Raw genomic sequence first — 21344 nt, 5'->3', positions numbered from 1 at the left:
AATCTGTTGGTCACTCCATGAATGATATCACTGTTTCCTGTCATGGGGTAGAGTGTGCCATTGACCGTTTGCCTTCGAATTCTAGTCCCGGACCCGATGGAATTTCCACAAAACTGTTAAAACTAACCAAACATATCTCCGGACCACTGCTGTGCAGGCTGTTCCAGTACTCCCTTGACACAGGCAAATTGCCTAAGGATTGGAAAACTGCTCATGTCATTCCTGTCTTTAAGTCTGGAAACAAAAATTCACTTTACAATTACAGGCCTATTTCGCTCACTTGCGTTTCATGTAAACTCCTTGAGCACATTATAGCATCTCAAATCATGCAGTACCTTGTAAATTCTAAGCTCATCTTTTCTAATCAGCACGGGTTTCAACGTGGACGTTCCTGCGAATCGCAGCTGTTTGAGTTGGTCACTGATCTTCACCATTCTGTTCATTCGACTCATCCCATTGACGCCATCTTTATTGATTTCGCTAAGGCCTTCGATCGCGTTCCTCACTTCCGCCTAATCCATAAACTTAATGCAATGAATTTATCCCCTGGCGTCATTGACTGGATCAAGGATTTTTTAAGTGATCGCTCTCAATCTGTCATCATTAACAAAAATGCCTCTGCTCCTGTCTCGGTGAAATCGGGTGTACCTCAGGGTTCTGTCTTAGGACCGATTCTTTTTCTCATGTACATAAATGACCTACATTTTAACATTGCCTCTAGTATTCATTTGGTTGCAGACGATTGTGTCATTTACCGTCCAATTAAAAGCCCTCGTGACCACATTATCTTACAGGATGACTTAAACGCTATTTCTGACTGGTGTACAACGTGGCTAATGCAAATAAATACTGACAAAACTAAAGCTCAAACGTTTACTAAAAGGCGACGCATTGTCCTTCATACCTATTTCATTGGTAACGATGCCATTGAACATGTGTCATCCATTAAATACCTAGGAGTACATTTATCTTCTGACCTTACTTGGAATACTCACATTGAACACATTATCAACAAGGCCGCTAGAACATTAGGCTTTCTAAAACGCACTCTCTATCAAGCTAATGAGAAAACGAAACTCCTAGCCTATACAACACTTGTCAGGTCTCAGCTTGAATATGCATCCATCATTTGGCACCCTCATCAAGCTTACTTAGCAAACTCCATTGAATCTCTACAGAGTAAAGCAGCCAGGTTTATTGCCCACGATTATTTCTACCCAACTAGCGTAAACAGTATCAAGCAACGATTTAATTTATTGCCCCTTGAGACTAGGCGACGAAATGCCCGCCTATCTTTCATGCACAAACTATACCATGGTTCATCAGACTTTCGAAAAACGTTCCTTCGGCCTGCCTCCCACATATCTGCTCGCGTAGACCATCCATTTAAAATCAACCCCGTACATGCGCGTACAAATCTGTTTAAATATTCACCACTGCTACTTGCTATTTCGCAATGGAACAGTTTGCCAGCAGATGTCGCTACCCTACCTGACCATAGTTCATTCCTCAAGGCTTTGGAGGGAATTGAATGTTAAACTGACTTAACTTTCTTAATAATATTTTGCAATGCTCATTACTTTTTTTCCTTGATGTGTAGTGCTGTGTTATTTCTTGTTCATTTCAGCCTACTGCTTGGTATTAAGCGCGCGCATACCTCGTTTCTTCAGTGCATGTAAAATTGCTCAGGTCATATAACTACTGTATAAAAAAAAAGGGAAAAATAGCGACCTGAATGACTTTTTTTTTTTTTTTTTCTCTCCTCTCTGATCCTTAAGTGCAATTGTTACTTATGTGCCTGTTATAACCAACTTTGTTCATGTGACTCCTCCCCCCCTATGTAATGCCTGAAAGGGCCTTTAGGGTATATAAATAAATAAAAATCATGGCGTCTTGCCCTATCAAGTCCTGGAGCATCAATGGACAAGAAGTGGAAGCTGTGACAGATTTTCTCTTCTTGGCCTCCAAGATTACCTCGCAAGGAGACTGCAGCCATGAAATTAGGAGACGCCTGCTTCTGGGAAAGAGAGCAATGGTTAGCCTTGACCGCCTAGTAAAGAACAGAGACATTAGTCTGCCATCCAAGATCCGTATAACTCGTGCTATGGTCTTTCCAGTTGTGATGTATGGATGCGAGAGTTGGACTGTGAAAAAGGCTGACCGCCAAAGAATTGACGTGTTTGAATTGTGGTGCTGGCGAAGACTCTTGAGATTTCCTTGGACTGACAGAAGATGAAATCAGTCGATATTGTCGACCATAAACCCTGACTGCTCATTGGAGGGTCAAATTCTAAAGTTAAAGCTCAGCTACTTTGGTCATCTGATGGGAAGAGAGGAGTCGCTGGAGAAAGATTTGATGTTGGGAAAGGTTGAGGGTCGCCGGAGAGGGGGTAGGCAGTGAACGCGATGGTTAGATGGCATCCTCGAGGCACTGCAGATGAAGTGATGTGATGTTAGGAAGATAGTGAGAGACCGGAAAGCGTGACGTGACATGGTCCATAGGGTCACGAAGAGTCGGACACGACTGAACGACTGAACTGAACTGAACTGTGGAGGCAATAAAGCATCAGCTACGGCAATTAGGGAATGATGCCATGCAGAAATGTCAGATGAAAAATCACTGTCTGTCTTATGGATGACATGGTCGCCACAAGAAATTAATGCTGAAGTGGTTGACAAAAAATCCCATCCAAAAATCATCAAATACGCACACGGTGAAAGCACAGCAAACTGCAGATGGTGGCGGACGCCGTCTATAACAACTCGAACTGTACACTTTGCTGAAGGGTGCAGAGGGACGCCATTTGCTCCACGAAGTTCAGGTCCATCATATGGCGTCGTTACTTTCCGCAAACGGTGGCACAAATCAGCATGAATAACAGAAAGTGCAGCCCCTGTGTCAATCAAAGCTTCGACCGGTAATCCTTCAACTAAAACGGAAATCATATTATACGGGCGATGAGGAGGACTTTTTGTAAGTTCGCAAAATGCAGTTCCACCTCCGGAAACTGCATCGCTTAGTTATCTGAATTTCGGACAGGAACAGTTGTTGCTGGTCGAAGTGTCGAAACAGAGTGGCGGTACGGGGAAGGGGACTGGCGTCGGGATACATGAGCCCCACTTGGCTCAGACGAGGATACCGGCTGGGGAGAGAATCGACGAGGTTGGCTGGGAATTGGTCGTCACTGATAATATGCAGGTATGTCACTTTCGAAGGCGTCATAACCACGTCGCTTGTTCTGAATGCGTCGGCGACAAAAGCGAGATATATGACCTCGAATTCCACAATAATAGCACACTGGGCGAGAGGGGCGCCAAAGTGCGTAATAGGGTGGCATTAATTGAGCCTTCGTCATGGCATTGATGTGGTTGTAGGGTGGTGCTTGGGGTGGGGGAACAAAAGTAGGAGGGGATGCAGCGACGTGAGCGTAGGTCGGTGCTGGGCGAGGTGCAGGAGGATCAGGTGTGACAGGGTGGTTGATTGTGGCCAACTCTTCTTTAATGATGTGGCGGAGGCCGGCGTCGTTAGGAGGAGACGAATGATGGCACCCGTGCCGGCAGAAAGGGCTAAGGGCTTGGAGCTCCTCGCGGATTATCGTTTGAATCATGGCTTGTAGATCGAGGTCAGTAGAGGTCGGGGCAGTAGTGAAGCCGGGCTGCAATCGGGAGGACTGTAGCTGGTCGAGGCATTGGCAGGTCGTTATAATGGAATCAACACTTGATGGATTCTGGGCAACTAGGGTGTTATAAGCCATTGAATTGATTCCCTTCAAGACATGGTGTACACGTTCAGATTCCGGCATGGTGGGACTGATGCGCCGACAGAGTGCCAGCACGGCTTCTGTGTATGATGCAAAGGACTCATCGGGACTTTGACGGCGGGTAGCGAGCTTGTTCCTTGCGATCTCCGTCCGAACAGCCGGGTCGGCGAAGTACTGTCGGAACTGCTGCTTGAAGGTGGGCCAGTTTGTGGTGTGGGCCTCGCGGTTAATAAACAAATTTCTGGCGACCTCAATAAGGTAGAAAGATACGTTCAGAAATTTCAAAGCATCATCCCACCGGTTGTAGGCACTGCAGCGTTCATAAGTGTCAAGCCAGTCATCGACGTCTTCGTCGTGACGACCAGCGAACAGCGGCACGTCGCGTTGTCGTGTTGGGCACCATCGGAGGCGGCGGTGTAGCCGAGGTAGAGGGTCCGGCCGGGTCGGGACTGCTCTCGTTTGACATGACGATGGTAGTTGTTAAACGGTGACCGGAACGTAGCTCCAGCGAGAGGCAGGGCCCAAGGCAGCAAGGGGATCGAATATCACCTCCACCACTTGTGAAAGAAGGCCAGGTCCAGACGGCAAGGTCGTGAAGGCAAGGCAAGGTATGCCATGTCAGCGTTTAATCTGCTGGAGAAAACCCAAGCGCGCGCCGGAGCCGGCGCCGCGGGATGATGATGGTATGTACAAGAGGAAGAAGATGATCACGGTATGTACAAATGAAAGAAGATCCATTTAGGGCTCACAATATTAACAATGGATGTTTGCCAACTCGCCCAACAAAGTATCTTGGTTGCTATCCCGGCTGCTTAAATCATCTCGCGAACCAGCTGCTCGGCGTGTTTATCAACAACTTTACATTGTGCATAATCAGCCATACAAGTTTTGGATGGCCAGTCTTTCACATGTATTCCAATATGCCTGCGTGCTTGTCGACGCACTCCAAAGGGCCGTTGCTTACCTGTGTTTGGCAAACGCGCTCAAGAAGTCGTGCATTCACACGATGGAATCTTTCGTCACCAGATTGAATGACTTATGGGAGCTGGGTACCCTTCACACCTACTTGTATCTGTCGTGGAACGATTAGGCAAGAAATTTAACTGCGCGACAGCAGCAGGAAGCCAAAAGACAAACGAAGAATTGTGGCCCTTCCTTATATCTACATCTCCCACCATCTCAAGAAGATAGACCGAAAAGCTGGAGTTAATGTTGTGTCCACAGCCCCTAATAAACTAAAGAGCCTTTGCCAGCAGGTCAAAGGCGAAGAGCCAGAAAAACTACGCGGGGGTACTACAAATCACCAGACTCGCTTTGTCGAATGCGCGGAAGGTGTTGTTTATTCCCTGCCATTGAAATGTGGAAAAAAATACATAGGACAGACCGGCAGATGCACTAACGGTAGACTGAAAGAACATAAAATTAACATTGACCAAGCACGCAGGCATATTGGAATACTCGTGAGAGATTGTCCATCCAAAACTTGTATGGCTGAGTATGCACAATGTGTCGATGAACACGCCGAGCAGCTGGTTCGTGAGATAATTAAAACAGCCGGGATAGCAAAGCTTGGAGATGACTGTATCAGCAAACCATCTGTACTTTTGACAAAAAAGAACTGGAGCTGTTGGATATTGTACAATGATGATACGTGTGGCAGAAGTCACGTGTCTGTGTCTCGTGCGGTGCGCAACAGTGTATAAAGCAATGTATGCCTCGGAATAAACTTTTTGAAAGCCAACACTCGTTGTGTGTTCTTGCTCTTGTGTCCCATCCATGTTTTTTGCGCTGTTACCCGAAGATGAATAACCAACAAGATCAAGCTGTTGTTCTGACACAGGCATTATTGCGTTTCGTTGAAACGCGGCAATAACGGTTGGGTTCGAACCTGGGAATTTCTGTTCAGCAGCCGGACGTCTTTATCACTGAGCCACCACAACGGGGCAGAAATGTCAAACGAGTACTCCAGCAATTGGTGATCGCCTTTTTTTTTTAACATGTCGTTTACACAAGAAAAGCAAAATTAAACATTTATGCTCTTATTAGGGACAGCACCTTCTGATGCAAGTAGTCGTGGAGTATGTTGAAGGATGTGCTCCAGCATCACTGTTTTACTAATTTTTACAAGAAACATGAGAGAGCAACCCCACTGCTGTACTACAAAGAAGGGTGAAGTCATGCAAAACAAACAAATCACTGCTAGTCAGTAGCAAGCGATGCTATCCTAGCTAATCAACAGTGCAACAACACACGAACCCTGTGCTTCAAGCGAGTGTTCCTGGGCCTTGCCGTGGATGCAGTATGGGTTGTGCTTGTTATGGGCAGGCTCCAAGAAGGCGACAGGGAAAGTAGCTGCGAAGGCACCCAGGCAGTTGCCATATGCCGGACGGTGACTGTGGGCCAAAACAGAAAAGAAATATATTGCTTCACACCGCATGTTTTTCATGTTGGAAGCTGCCCGTACACAGCTTCACTCAGAGCTCTTCAATATTACCATTTACGAAACTTCTCATAGGGCCCATGCGCCAAAAGAAGATGGTTTTGATTGCTCGAAACTCGAGTGTTCATCGATATTGGTAGCCCTGCCCATGGCTAATGGAGAAAACTGTGTCTAAGCTAAAAACTTAGATTGTTGATAAATGCACAACCCCCTAAAAAATAAGATTAGTAGAAAGGTTTCAGAAGCAAAAATGTTTACACTAACAGCTGTAGAGATCATTAGCAGTGAAAGAAAAGAACAAAATTTTCAGAAGGCAACAATGGCAATATCAGATAGCCTTTATTGGCTGCTTCTAGATGGACGTCACACTCCATAAGCACCGGAAAAGTGCATCCTAAACCTAGTCACTTTTTTGAAGCTTCCAGTTGTGTCATCAAGTAATCAACCGGGCCTTGAGGAGATGCGCGGCAGGCGTTGAAGTGACTGGAAAGCATGGTGCTGATCCCGACCAAAACAAGACGCCCCTTCATTCAGTAGGTATGTGTACATACACAAAACATCCCACCGCATAGAGCCACTGAATGGTGGTGACAGTATAGGTGGTAAGGGTATGATGCGACAGTATAGGCTGTGGATGGATGGATGGATTGGAATATAGGAGCGTCCCCTTTGAAATGGGGTGGTAGCAGTTGCTGTCATGCTCATTTTTTTTTCCCTATCTTCATTATTGTCTTAGATTGGTTAACTATACCACCATTCCATTTATTTAATTTTGTTTCTACATTACTAACATTATGTCACTTTTCAGCTTTTAAGCCACCAATCTTCCAATTGTTTTTTACTAGCTTCCCCCGCAGGTTCATTCACCCGACCACTGGAATCTCTATACCCCAGGGCCTCGGGAAGAGTGACCGTGCCTGCATCGACTTCCGGATGGATACCTATATATTCGAGTATAATATGGTCAATTGTTTCACTGGAGTTACCACATACTGCACATGTGTCATCTTCATGGTTAAATTTATTTTTGTAGCTGCGGGTTCTAAGGCACCCTGACCTAGCTTCAAAAAATAGAGCACTGCCTTTTGAGTTATCAAAGAAAGCTTCCTTCCTGATCTGCCTTTTCCACTTTCGGTACAGTTCTACACTCTGTTTCTTTTGTACAAAATTTATCAAATTTTTACCTTCTATGCTTTTCACCTGTTGCCTAACGTTCTTTATTTCTTCGTCCTTGCAGGGGTGGAAATGGCAACTAGTTTCTTGCAGCAGCTTTTGTAGCAAAAGAAATCAAAAGTTTGTAGCAGAAATTTCAAGTTTTGTAGCAAGAAAAATGGCATTTTGTAGCAAATATTTGAGCTTTTGTAGCAGAAAAAAAAAACATTTTATAGCAAAATTTCAAATCTCGAGATGCTTAAATAAAGAAGGCTTGTTTTATTTCTGGAACCCAATTACTGAGATGTTTATAATCGCCATAGCCATGCAAAAGCAAGCTTCAAGCTCAAATGCAGTCTAAACTGCTGTTCTTTTCTTAAAAAGCCCGAAATTAAGCAAACCGGAGGCTTTTCTAAAAACAAAGCCGTCTTTATTCAGAGGGAAGGCATACCGAAATATGCAACTACACTATAAACACTGTAGCCTTGGAAAGAAGGTAGCTAGCTGTATTATTATAAAACCTCTCTGCAGAAATTCAGAACTGCTGCTTCTTAAAACTCCAATTTTAAGGTACTATTTCTTCTCTTGCTTTGATGACTCCAGCTTGGACAGTGACGCTGCGAGCCTTTCCTGTCCATTCTTCAGAAGTGCTCGTCCACTCTCAACGTCTGCAAATTTTTTAGACTTGACGCCTTTTGAGAAAAGCAGCTCAGCATTGGTGCTCATATTCCTAACCAGCCTGATGTCCTCCTGTACCATTTCCTGATTCTGACCTTTTTTCTGGGTGTCCTTACAGTGTACATCAGAGTATTTCATTCAAGACCCATGCCGATTGGAGGGAAAGGGGGAACAATATTTTTGCAGGTAATAGGTGGATATTTTTTTTCCCTTCGAGAAGTCAAAAGGCGCGATGTGCGGGGATGTAGAGTAAGCGCCGATTCCGTGCGTTCCTAAGCTTTGCTTTCATCTTTTTTTTCGGTGGTTTGGAGGGTGGCTGGTTAATCAAAGTGACGCCGGAACTCGGAGTTGTGAGACTGCTTCTTTGCAGCGTACTGCAGGGATTGTGTGTAAGCTTTTCTCATTGTAATGAAAACGTATGCGAGGCTGCAGATATTTTAAGCACCTCCGTATGGGTTAAGCTGTAAAATTATACAAGATGTTCAACATAAGGAGTCGAACTTAAGGTACAAAAGGGCTCAACAGAGTCCAGTGCGCACGCACAGAAACAGTCTGTCCTTAGCGCTTCCTCCGCTGCTACTCAGGCCATCGCAGCCCATACCTCACTGGTACGAAAAAAGAAAGGCTGCAAGCGTGCATACCGCACCAGCTGTGCTTTGCCGAGGGCGGTTCCGAACTGTCACTAGTTTGAAACCGTGCCATCTGGGTTGGCCAGCCTGCTCGCACATCATTTGCACACACACACGTGCACGCACGCACACAAATCAAGCGAGCGCCCAGGGCAGCTCGAAGCCATCACGTGTTTGAACGTGCTTCGAAACCTTCGACGGCCAGCCTCTCCTTTCACTCTTCCCACACATTGGCCTTGATATCCTCTAATTCCCAGCAGATTGAAAGAAACACCAGCAGGAGACGCAGACAAACTTTCATTTTGTGTCACGTGATAAATATTCTTCCGCCTTGCACAGTGTTACCAGCAGGTGTCAGTTTTGGTTTCACGACAGTTCGGTTTTGCTGTCAGCAGAGTGACTTGTGGCGCAGGTGTGGCACAGAAGTAGGCAAAAAATTGATTTTGTAGCAGCATGCAGCAGGATTTCTGATTTGGTGCAGTTTGGCGCAATTGGCACAGCAGTTCCAATGCAATCTAGTATCACCTGCATCATTTAGTGGCCTCTTTTCACTGCTTCCAGCACGAATGGTATCATGAATATCAAACCATTGTTTGTTTTTATAATAAGCATAATATCATGTAAAGATGCAAGGGTCCTGACAGGCTGATTCTGAGGAGAGGCTGTGTTGGCAGCTCCGGCCAAACGTAACGTCAGTCAAGCCTATGTCCAGTCAGTGCGTGCTCATGTCAGCTGCCAGCTACTGCCTGCCAGCACCATGCTCATAATTTTTCACTCCCAATGCTAATGCCAACACCAAATATTTGGCGAACGAAGCCGTTTAAGGGTAGCGTTAAACTAGTAGACGTAGGGTAGCGTTATCAACTAGTAGACGCACCACCTGATTTGTTTACATGTGCCTGTTCTCTCATGGCAGAATCACACTGACGAAACAGTTTTCAGACTGCATCTGTCAACATGTTTGCGTTGTACTGGCAACCTTGTCTCATCGTGCCAACAAGGACTATTCGGAAACATGTCGTCACTTGCCAACCAACTCGTCAACAGCTGGGCAACACCGTATCTAACAGTGGAAATTTGTTGCCTGTTGAGGCGCCGACGTCGGGATAGAGATGCTCCCATCTCTACAATTTTGCCCAAATTCCTATGCTATAGACTTTTTTTAGTTTCGATGCGTGGGTGCAGCCATCTTAGTTTGATGGTGGCACCCCGTATGATCCAAACTGCGGAACGTCCGCTCCGGCGCCTCTTGATGCCATCTTGGGCTGTGCTGGGCGTGTTGATGCTATGGTGCGGCAGTGTAAAAGTGCTGTTTCGCGGTGCTCGTAAAAGCTATCCGACACCTTGGTGCTATTTGTGCTTTGTTTGAGCGCGCCAAGAAACCGTATACCATCCGTTTGACAAAGAGGCTGCTGTTGGAAACAGCACAGCGGCCGGGGTGGCTGCGAAGGACTGCGCTACACTTCCAGAGGATGTATCTGTTATATCTTTCACAATACATGTATTTTCAATTATATTTTATTATCGCAATGGTAACTGCACACACAAACACACAGCGAATGAACAGTACGGGAAGCTACCGAATTCGGAATGCAGATACTGCGAAAGATGGTTTCCAGTTATCGCCGCATTGATTTAACATGAAGTGCGACCCATTTCGATATACGATCGAGCTGTCCTGCTTAAACAATGTATACTTTAAACTACGGCTCAAGACTAGCACCTAAAAGAAGTAGGGTCTAAAGTACCATCCTTCGACGTTTTTATAAAGCCTTGGTGTTCGTCCTGCGGCGAGACAACATCGTATACCCCCGTCCCATACGTCATAGCAGCATCGTTTGCACGACGTATTGTTGAGTAAAACGTCGAAAAACGTGCGCTCTCAGCGGCACTATGAATGAAAAAATGACAAATTCACAGCACATACTGCACCGCTTACGAAAGCGGCGCCGCCCGCTGGCACGGCGCACTACGGCACTCTCATCGAGCGCTACTCTCTAGTCGTCGCTAGGCCTAAATTGTTTCGCATCGAAGGCACATCCGACGACGCTTTGTAATTGCTCAGCGCTAGAGTAAATGGTCTCTCATGGAACTGCGTTACTGCCGATCCCATAGTATTAGTAAAAGAAAGATGTAAATTTCTTTGACGCTTTAGCAGCGGAACCACCGTGCAGACGATGAGCTGTGCGCCGCACCAATAATGTGCTGCGTAACGTATTTGTATTGCAATTATCAATAACACGGTATAGGTCAGAAATCCGCAAGAAAAATTTTTTTTTTGCTGTCGGCTTATTGTTTAAGTGAAGAACAGATTTTAGCACGCTCTTGTGTTGGCGGAAAAGATCTACCGTATTGTTGGCGCGGAGGGCTTGCAGGAGGCACGCCCTGCCCGGTGTGCGTGGCTACTACGGTGGAGGAAGTGAAGTGGGCATCATATTCGCGAGTCCGTCATTGGTACTAAGTTTATCTGGCTTACATAAAACGTTCATAATCAAGTTAAATAAGGTTAGACTGGAAAGCGGTGAAGCAGAAACATATCACAGCCGAACTCGGACTGTCGATGCATGCTTCCCGCATACGCTCTCGGTAATCATGTTGCGATTTCTTTGATTCTTTGCGCAGTCCACGATCACGCATTGCTGTCCCGATGACATTACCACTAAAAGGGGTGCTAATAAAGGTATTTAAGTTTCTCAAATGACAATATACCGAGGTGCAAGGCCGCTCTGCTATGCATGAAGCGTGCGAATGCACAGCCCACTCAGTACTGGCAACAACGGGCCGGTGCAAGGAATCTGGTTAGAGAGTATTTTCCTCCTCTCCTGCTCGCTCTCGGTAAAACAGTCTATATGAGGGGCTGGGAAAAATCAATCGCAGATGTGATTTTTCTTCAGTCTAAACTTGCTTTAACTATGAAGTAGAGCATGTTAATACTCACTGGTTTATAGTTTGCATTGCACTGAGGCACCGTTTTTTTCTGTGCACCGTTTTGAGTGCCGCTTTCATGTGTGCGAATATGGTGACTGTAAAAAGAAAATTTACAAACTTCAGCAAATGAAAATGCCTACCGAATATAGTGTTAAACGGTAAGTACACAGCGGTGAATGCTAGTTAACTGTCAGACGCACACACCACCAGAACGAACCCAAGTTTTGTGTCGTCTTCTTCACCAAACTAATTTTGGTGAAATAGGCGGTCTATTGAAGAAAATTGGACTATGTTCAAGAATAAAATTACCAAACTAACTAATCAGTTTATTCCTAAGTCCCCCTTCCGAGAGAATTCGCAGAAACCATGGTTCACTAAAACACTAAAACGTTTAGAAAATCGAAAGAAACGTCTTTTTCGCGCAGCCAGAGCACAAACTAACCAAACAGCCTGGGATAAATACTATGCTGCCGAAAAGGCGTCTAAGTCAACTACTCGGAAGGTCAAGCATTCTTTTTTTAACAAGGACTTGCCCAAAATACTTAATACCAATCCTCGAAAATTCTGGGACATCATCAACCCTAAACACAAAAACGATGTCACTACCACAAATGAAGCGGGAGAAGTACTTAGTCATGCAGATTGTGCTCACATATTTAATATTGCACTTCAATCAGTGTTCACTAATGAATCCGATGTGCCATTTCCTGTGCCAGACAACTTTTTTGATAATATTATGTCACCTGTTGAATTTAACACCTCTGATTTTCTATCGCTGATTGCTAAAATGAAACTTTCATCCTCAGCCGGCTTTGATAATATCAGCGCTAAATTCCTTCAGGGTACTAAACCCATCAGTGCCACATATTTATGCTTGCTATTCCAGCAATCACTTTCTACAGGGCACCTTCCACTTGACTGGAAAGTTGGGAAGGTCATTCCAGTCTTCAAATCCGGTAACACCAATTCTCCATTAAATTATCGGTCCATTTCTTTAACAAGTGTGCCTTGTAAGATCATGGAACAGGGAATATTCTCCCATATCATTGCCTTCCTGGATTCTAATAATATTATTCATTCTGCGCAGCACGGGTTCCGGAAAGGCTTTTCTTGTGATACTCAACTAGCGTTTTCTAAACATGACCTGCATGCCAACCAAGATCTTAACCTACAAACTGACGCTATCTTTCTTGATTTTAAATAAAGCTGTGGATAAAGTTCCTCACAAACGCCTGTTGTACAAGTTATCTCACATTAATCTCGATCCAAATGTGGTTGAATGGATTACCGAATTTCTAACTAACTGCACTCAATCCGTTTTCGTAAATGAATATAATTCCAGCTTCCTTCCTGTCACATCTGGCGTCCCTCAAGGTTCCGTACTAGGTCCCCTTCTGCTTTTAATATACATAAATGATTTACCTTTTCAAGTTTCCTATAATATCAGCATGTTTGCTGATGATTGTGTTCTTTATCTTCACTTCACTTCACTTTATTACCTTAAAGACCCCCCATTGGGGTATTACATAAGGGGTGGGAGTACAAACATTGATTGAATATTATTGCCTACATGATATTTATGAAGTGCATATTTAAAGGGCAACTCCGGTGGTTTTTTCATCATTTTGTGTTTTTAATTGAATTACATTCCTCGGCACGTCCTGACTCCAACACAAAAAAAACGTTTTCCAAAATTCCAATTAGAAGTATTTTTAAAAAAGAAAAACAGCAAATCGAAACCGAAACTGATTTCACGGCCAGAAACGACGTCACATTTGACGAAATGGTGACGTCACACTCAGTATTAGAAAAACACTCGTACGTGCGTTGGATGGTGAAAATAAAGTATGGAAATCATGACGCACTGCATAAAATGTCTGAGGTAGTTAAATATAAACCTCACAATTTCATAATCACGCGGGAAGTAGACATTAATGCCTGTATACTGTTTGTGACATCAGAAACTCAGTGTTGCCCGCAGAAATACTCTCAACTTAAGCCATGAAAACGGCATATTTTAAAGCCGTATTGCGCGTGAACGGATTATCGTACGGCACTCAAATTTTGTAGAATGCGTCAGGACGGAGAGAAGAACCTGTGGTAAAAGTTTCACTACAATATTCGAATGTCAAAAAACCCCCGGAGTTGCCCTTTAAACTGTTAACAAAACTTGATGAGCAGGTGATGGCATCAACATCGTATGGAAGGTCATTCCAGTCTTTTGCAGTGCGAAGAAAGAATGATGAAGAAAAAGTGACGGTGCGGGCGCGCTGGCATGAAACTACTAGTGGATGGCCGGTGCGATGAGATATGCGAACTGGCGGTGTGATGGAGGTTGGTTGGCCGAGGGAGCAGTAAAAAAACTTATGGAACAGATTAAGAGAAGCAATGCGACGACAGTGGACAAAAATTGATAAACCTGATTGGAGTGTAAGTGACGATACACTGATGTCATACGAATAGGCAGAATGAATAAACCTCGTGAATATATCTGCTTAGGACAGGTAGTAACCGCAGATCCGGATCATGAAAAGGAAATAACAAGAAGAATAAGATTGGGATGGAGCGCATTTGGCAAGCACTCGCAGATTATGACTAGCAGCTTCCCGGTATCGCTCAAGAGGAAAGTATACAACAGTTGCATCTTGCCTGTACTCACCTATGGGGCTGAAACGTGGAGGCTAAGCAAGAGAGTTCTACTTAAGTTGAGGACAACCCAGAGGGCTATGGAACGAAAAATGGTAGGGGTAACATTAAGAGATAGAAAGCGTGCAGAGTGGGTCAGAGAAATAACTCAAGTTAACGACATTCTAGTGGAAATTAAGAAGAAGAAATGGACATGGGCAGGACATGTAGTGCGAAGAGAGGATAACCGATGGTCGCTGAGGGTAACAAACTGGATTCCAAGGGAAGGAAAGCGTAGCAGGGGGCGGCAGAAAGTTAGGTGGGCGGATGAGATTAAGAAGTTCGCAGGGGTCAAGTGGATGCAGCTAGCACAGAACCGGGTTAAGTGGAGAGATATGGGAGAGGCCTTCGCCCTGCAGTGGGTATAATCAGGCTGATGATGATGATGATGATGATGATAAACCTCGTGGTGCGATTTTGGACAGATTTTAGTGAACTGATGAGATATGCTTGTTGCAGGCTCCAGATAGCAGATGCGTATTCTAGTTTGGGTCGGATGAGAGATTGGTAGGCGAGAAGTTTAATACATTGAGGGGCGTGCCGTAAATGGCGTTTCAAAAAACCCAATGATCGGTTAGCTGATGCGATGATGTTCGTTACATGTGAGCACCAGGAGAGATCCTGGCCTTGGCACAAGGTGACGCCTAAGTACTTGTATGAGCATACAGATTCTAGTGGAGTGTTAGCAACCGAGTAAGTGAAAATGTGGGGGTTACGCCGGCGGTGAAAAGATACGAGTTTACATTTATTAGGATTAAGCGACATTAGTCAGTCATTGCACCAGGCATGTATTGCTTTAATGTCGTTTTGGAGCTGTGAATGGTCAGAGGTGTTGGAAATTGTGCGGTAAATAATACAGTCATCTGCAAACAGACAAACATTGCAAACCAGGTTTGAGGGCAAGTCGTTTATAATGATTAAGAATAGGAGGGGAGCTAATACAGAACCTTGGGGTACGCCTGATGTTACTGGAAGAGGGTTGGAACTGTGTCCATTAACGAGAACAAACTGGGAGCGGTTAGAAAGGAATTCTTCGATCCATAATAAGACGTTAGGAAGCAGATTTAGCATGGTTAGTTTCAGCAGTAAACGCCTGTGGGGAGCTTTGTCAAATGCTTTAGCGAAATCTAGAAAAATAGCGTCAGTTTGTAAGTTTAGGTCGAGGTTGGAGTGAACGTCATGAAGATGGCCATTTGAGTTTCACATGACAGACCCTTGCGAAACCCGTGCTGTGAGGGATGAAAGAAGTTGTTACTGTCAAGAAAATCCATGATTTGAGAATAGATGACGTGTTCCGTGATTTTGCAAGGTATGCTGGTTATTGATATCAGACGGTAATTTAAAGGAGTATCTTTCTTGCCTGATTTATAGACTGGAATGATCTTCCCCACTTTCCAGTCATCCGGAATGCATCCTGTAGAAAGCGACTGTGAAAACAATAACAATAAGTACATTGCAGAAATGATGTTAGTATTGCGAAGTATTTTGGAGTTAATTTCGTCGACGCCAGCCGATGAGGAAGTTTTAAGGTGTTCGATTAGCGAGTAAATGCCAGCTTCAGAAAAAACATCAGCAGGCATGTTGGACTGTATATTGGCGGTGGAAGGCGCAGTTGGTGGGTGGATTTCATTAGTGAATACAGATGAAAAGGTATTGTTAAAAATGTCAACTCTTTAGTAAGAGTAATGGTATGTGCCGGGTGCTCACTTATTACCTGCCAGAACTTTCTGGGATTGGAAGTCAACAATGTCGGGAGGTCGTTGTGAAGAAAGAGTATTTCAAACAGTTAATAACACCTCTGATCAATTATACCTCAAAAACAACCTTAACAAGATTCAGGATTGGTGCGAAACTTGGCAAATGGAACTAAACCCTCACAAATGCAATGTACTGATTTTTCATCGCCACCGCAACCCACTCGTATCCCTTTATCAAATTGCCTCCATTCCCGCGCTACCAGTGCTTCATACAAATATTTAGGTGTAACTCTGTGCGCTGATTTGTCCTGGAAAACTCATATAACTAACATCATTTCTTCAGCTAACAAATCCCTTGGTTTTCTAAAACGTCATCTTTGCGATGCTCCAGTGCACGTCAAGTTACTAGCTTATGAATCACTTGTGAAATCAAAACTAGAATATGCATCACCCATTTGGCACCCACATCAAGCTTACCTCAGCAATGCACTTGAACTTTTGCAGAACCGCGCCGCCAGATTTATTGATTCGTCATACCATTACAGCACCAGTGTATCATATATGAAATTTCTTTCAGGTTTATAGCCACTCGAAATACGCCGCCGCATAGCCAGTCTTTCACTATTTCACAAGTTTTTTTACAGCCACCTACAAACTGCACCCTATATAGTCCCACTGGCACGCATATCTCACCGCACTCTCCACCATCTCCAGATCAGCCATCCACGTGCACGAACCGTCATCTTCGCAAACTCATTTTTTTCACGTGCTGCTGCGGACTGGAATGGCCTTCCCGAAGAGATTGCAACAACAACCTGTCCAATAATCTTCGCATGAAAAGCCTACAGCTATTTACCATCATAACACATGACTTTGCACCATCTCATCCAAAATTTGTATCCGCCCCTTATGTAATGCCCCTCAAAAGGGGTCTTTAAGGAAATAAAAATGAAATGAACACCACACCAGCACGTCGTCGTCATTTCGATACTGCGCACCGTAACAATAGAATATAGTCTTGGCTTCAGAAAGTTAAAGCTCAGCTACTTTGGTCATCTGATGAGAACAGAGAAGTCACTGAAGGAAGATTTGATGTTGGGAAAGGTTGAGGGTCACCGGAGAAGGGGTAGGCAGCGAACACGATGGTTAGATGGCACCCTCGAGGCGCTGCAGATGAAGTTATGTGATATTAGGAAGATAGTGAGAGACCGGAAAGCGTGGTCTGATATGATCCATAGGGTCAAAAGAGTCGGACACAACTGAACGACTGAACTGAACGGAACAGTGAACTGAAATCAATATTGCCTAGAATGCGGGATGCACATACAATCACCAAAAAGCACCGGTGTTTGCCAAGCAATGCTGCAGGTGGCCAACAGCAGTCGTCATGTGGAGAGCCAATTAGGTCAAATGAGGATGTAAACTTATATAAGCGCAATAAGACGACACAACGGTTTTCATTTCAGGGACGGGGCGCCCCGTTCGGTCCTTCTTGTCAGTTGTGTTGTCTTTGTTGTGCTTACACAAGCTTACTAGCATGAACCAACCAGCCGACACGAATATTACTGCAAATGAGGATGGTCGCCGAACACACAGCCTGTTTTGTTGCGTGCTGGACTCCCTAGTAATGTGGTGGCAAAAGTCGTACCTTTATTACAGCGTTGACCTGTTCTGAAGTGCCACATAACGATATCTACTGGGCCTAGCAACAAGCAGGGCAGGGATGGAGAAGCGCATTTTGTCACCTGGTGCATCTGCTGGAGACATTATTGCTGAAAGCTCCGCACAAGAAGTCCTGATAACATTTGTCTTTTCTAGTATGAATCTGAAGTATACTACATCAAGCCAAGAAGCCTCGGCTGACTATTGCTTACATACAATTCCCATGTAAGCAACACTATGAAACTGTAAAGCCATTACCATAAGTGTGATTTGTTATGCATTTTGCGTAGCTGCAGGAACTCCCGTTTATGCAGCCTGCAACCGCCTGTGTTCACATATGTTTGTTATAACTGGCCAATCAACACTCCGGACCAACTGGATCTCACATTTTTCAACATGGCACTAGTTAGCAAGTGGCTGCTAGCGGAGGTCAAGGCTCTTCAAGCTCAAAATGAGCTTATGATCACTTGTGTCCCCAACCTACACAGACGAACACGTAATAGAAGAGTGGGTACGTCCACTGTTCTTCGATAGTGAGCGCCTGTCCGCTGCAGGCCGTGTGACAGTGATATTAGATGTCAGCTTCAGTCCTCGCACTTCCCGAATACTCTCTTGGCAAATGTTTGGTGCCACAACTCACGAGGGTCCCGCAATACTCGGTCAAAGAAGCAAGGTGACAGCTTTCTTTTCGACGGCCCCTGCTCGTACATAGTTCCAGCGTGCAGTCCATCTGCATCTATGCTTGCGATATCCAGTTTACCAGTGCCTCGGAGCAACCTTGGAGACAGTTCGGGGCTGTACCTCAAAAGGTCGCACTACCGACTTCAAGAGAGAGCTGGGGTGCACGACAGACTTGAAAACGTCCGCAGACAGCATCCCATTAAATCGCGCCCCTTCAGAAGATGCTGCTTTCTTTTTCTCTTTTATGGTGGGCTTCTTTCAATCGATGGGTCCCCGCTAACACTGTTCAGCAGCCCGACCGCAACCTTGTCACGCATCAGCCTTTCACTGCACTTGTCAATGAAACCGATGGCCTCCGAGAATGCGCTGGGACGAAATGGGCAGCGCACCACCGTCAACATTATCAGCGCTCACCCGGCACCATAACCCCACCTTTCTAAACGAGCATTTGATTGTTGTGAGTTTCTCCACACATGAAAAAAATTTGAAAAGCACTTACTGCTTTCCCTCAGCACATTAGCAATTTGCAGCTCGGCATCATTTTTCACCTGTCTTGGTGCGATTTCCATCACTGGTCATAAAGAACCGGCCTCTGCCGCACTTATTTTATGACAGGCTGATCATTACAGAGTGAAAAATCATCAAGCTGCGGGCAGACATAATCACTGACACAACAAAAATAACACCAGCAAGCTGAGACATTGAAGCAGTGTCAGATGATGTCGCCTGTTTGCACACGAAATCTAGGAGGACCAGAAGCCCCATGACCGGAAGGGGAAAACTGAAGCGGCTGCATTTGGGGGCATTTCTTTAGCCACATGTTGGGTGCCAGGCACGCACTTTGAATTATCTGTGACAGACCCCCTTGAATTATTTGGCTGCTTTTTTATTCATAGACTCCTATGCAGCTTCCAATTTGAATTATCCTAAAATTTGAATTATCAAGGTTTGGATTAACAAGCTTTTACTGTATAAGCAGCTCACAAACCACACCTCAAAGTTCAAACTATTTCCCGCAGTTTCAATAGCAAAAATGCACTGTAACAAATCAAATAGAAGGTATTATTTGAAAAGCAATCACACACCTCAACTAAAACATTCTATGAGACATCATCATTATCAACAACAGCCAGACTATACCCACTGCAGGACGAAGACCTCTCCCATATTCCTTCAATTAACCCGATCCTGTGCTAACTGCATCCACCTGACCCCTGTGAACTTCTTAACCTCATCCGCCCACCTAACTTTCTGCTGCCCCCTGCTACGCTTTCCTTCTCTTGGAATTCAGTTTGTCACCCTAAGCGACCATCAGCTTAATGTCCTGCCCATGCCCATTTCTTCTTCTTGCCTTTCGCTAAAATGTAAATAACTCGAGCTATTTCTCTGACCCACTCTGCATGCTTCTTATCTCTTAACATTACCCCAACCATTTTTCGTTTCATAGCCCTCTGCATTGTCTTCAACTTAAGCAGAACCCTTTTCATTAGCCTCCCCGTTTCTCTAAACCGCTTCTGTTCAAGCTCTAAATAAAAAACAAACCACTAGTTTGAAAGCAGTTTCGAACAGCATAGGTTAATTAACACCTGACGTCACCACACAATGGTGTGTAGGCACTCTGAGCCATAGGTCGGCAAAATCACGTGTGCTCAGACTCACTGAGAAAAATTTGGTCCATCTGCGGGCTCACTCTCGCAAGCTGGCGACTCACTCGGGCTCACTCAGACTCATGAACTCAAACTCACGCATGATGACGACTCCCTAGCGCTCACTCAGACTTATAACTAATCTGGGCTCACTCACTCATTTCAACTCAGGACTCATTTGAACTCACTCATCTCGACTCATTCATTTTTGGCTCAGGACTCATCTGCACTCACCCACTTCGACTCATGACTCCTCTGAACTCAGACTCATCATGGACTCACTCATTTCAACTCACGACTCATCTGAACTGACTCATCTGGACTCTCATTTTTGACTCACGACTCATCTGCACTCACTCACTTCGACTCACGACTCATCTTAACTCAGACTCATCTGGACTCAATCCTTTCAAATCACTGCCCATTTGAGCTCACTCCTTTCGACTTATCGGGACTCACTCATCATGGACTCACTCATTTCCACTCTCGACTGATCTCAGCTCACTCCGATTCATCACGCATCTCGACTCAGTCATTTCCCCTCAAAACTCATACGAACCATCATTTACTCACCTGCACTTTCTCATCCATTTCTTCCCAATCGAATTAATTTGCCCATTTAAATTCCCGGCTGACTTAATGTTGGCTGATGCTTACATGCAACGGACAGCTCAATCGCGTTTTCACGGTCCAAGTTCTCTGACTAAAGGAACAATTGAGAGGCGACTATTACGACACCTCTCTAAGAATTACTAACAATTTGGAGCCACCTTATAATAAATATCATAGATCACCATTGATATGTGTGGTTATATATGTATACGTATATTACCTTCAAGGTCTGTTTCATTTCGAGCGCACTAAAGGTCACCACTTCGTAGTGCAGAATCTTGCCTATCTCTGTGTGCGTACATGCGAAGCAAAATTTCAGCTATACCGGAATGAGTTTGAATTGCCCCCGTACGTAGCCACATATTTGTGACCTCCTCAAACACAAAAAAAGAAATATCGGACAAGATATTCTTGGTATGTGGTGGTAAGCCTATGACCTCTTTCGCAATAAGAAAGAACGTTAAAAAATGTGGTTACACAATGGTCTCTTCGAACTTCATTAGCTTGATATTATTAGGTATGCACGGTTAGCCTGGCTCGTTCGCATCGCTGTGCGCCAATGAGCAGCTAAACCGTGAAATCATTTGCGAGATATTCCTAATTAAATAAACAGCAAAGGAAGAACTATATAGCCACCCAATACAACACGCCAACGAGAACAAATGTTTGATTAGCCTGCATTAATTGCCATAGTCAAAATAATTGCGTAACAAAAAACAACGAAATTGCTCTACATCATCAGCTCATCAAGACGCTTATTCATTAATAGAGTT

The 21344-nt window shown here is 44.6% G+C and overlaps 1 protein-coding gene across 1 annotated transcript in view; it reads right to left on the bottom strand.

Annotated features, from left to right (window-relative positions):
- Positions 1-21344, bottom strand: part of RyR (Ryanodine receptor) — a 1181579-nt gene that overhangs the window by 408181 nt on the left and 752054 nt on the right. The window contains exon 76 of the mRNA XM_084584752.1: positions 6018-6154. Coding sequence (XP_084440878.1) covers positions 6018-6154 — 137 coding nt within the window. The remainder of the gene's footprint in view (positions 1-6017; positions 6155-21344) is intronic.

Source organism: Amblyomma maculatum, chromosome 11, assembly GCF_055883805.1.
Source record: "Amblyomma maculatum isolate TAMU_Amacu chromosome 11, ASM5588380v1, whole genome shotgun sequence".
In the NCBI taxonomy this organism is placed as follows: domain Eukaryota; kingdom Metazoa; phylum Arthropoda; class Arachnida; order Ixodida; family Ixodidae; genus Amblyomma; species Amblyomma maculatum.
Note: the sequence above shows the minus strand (reverse complement) of the source record. Positions and strands in the feature narration are given on the sequence as shown.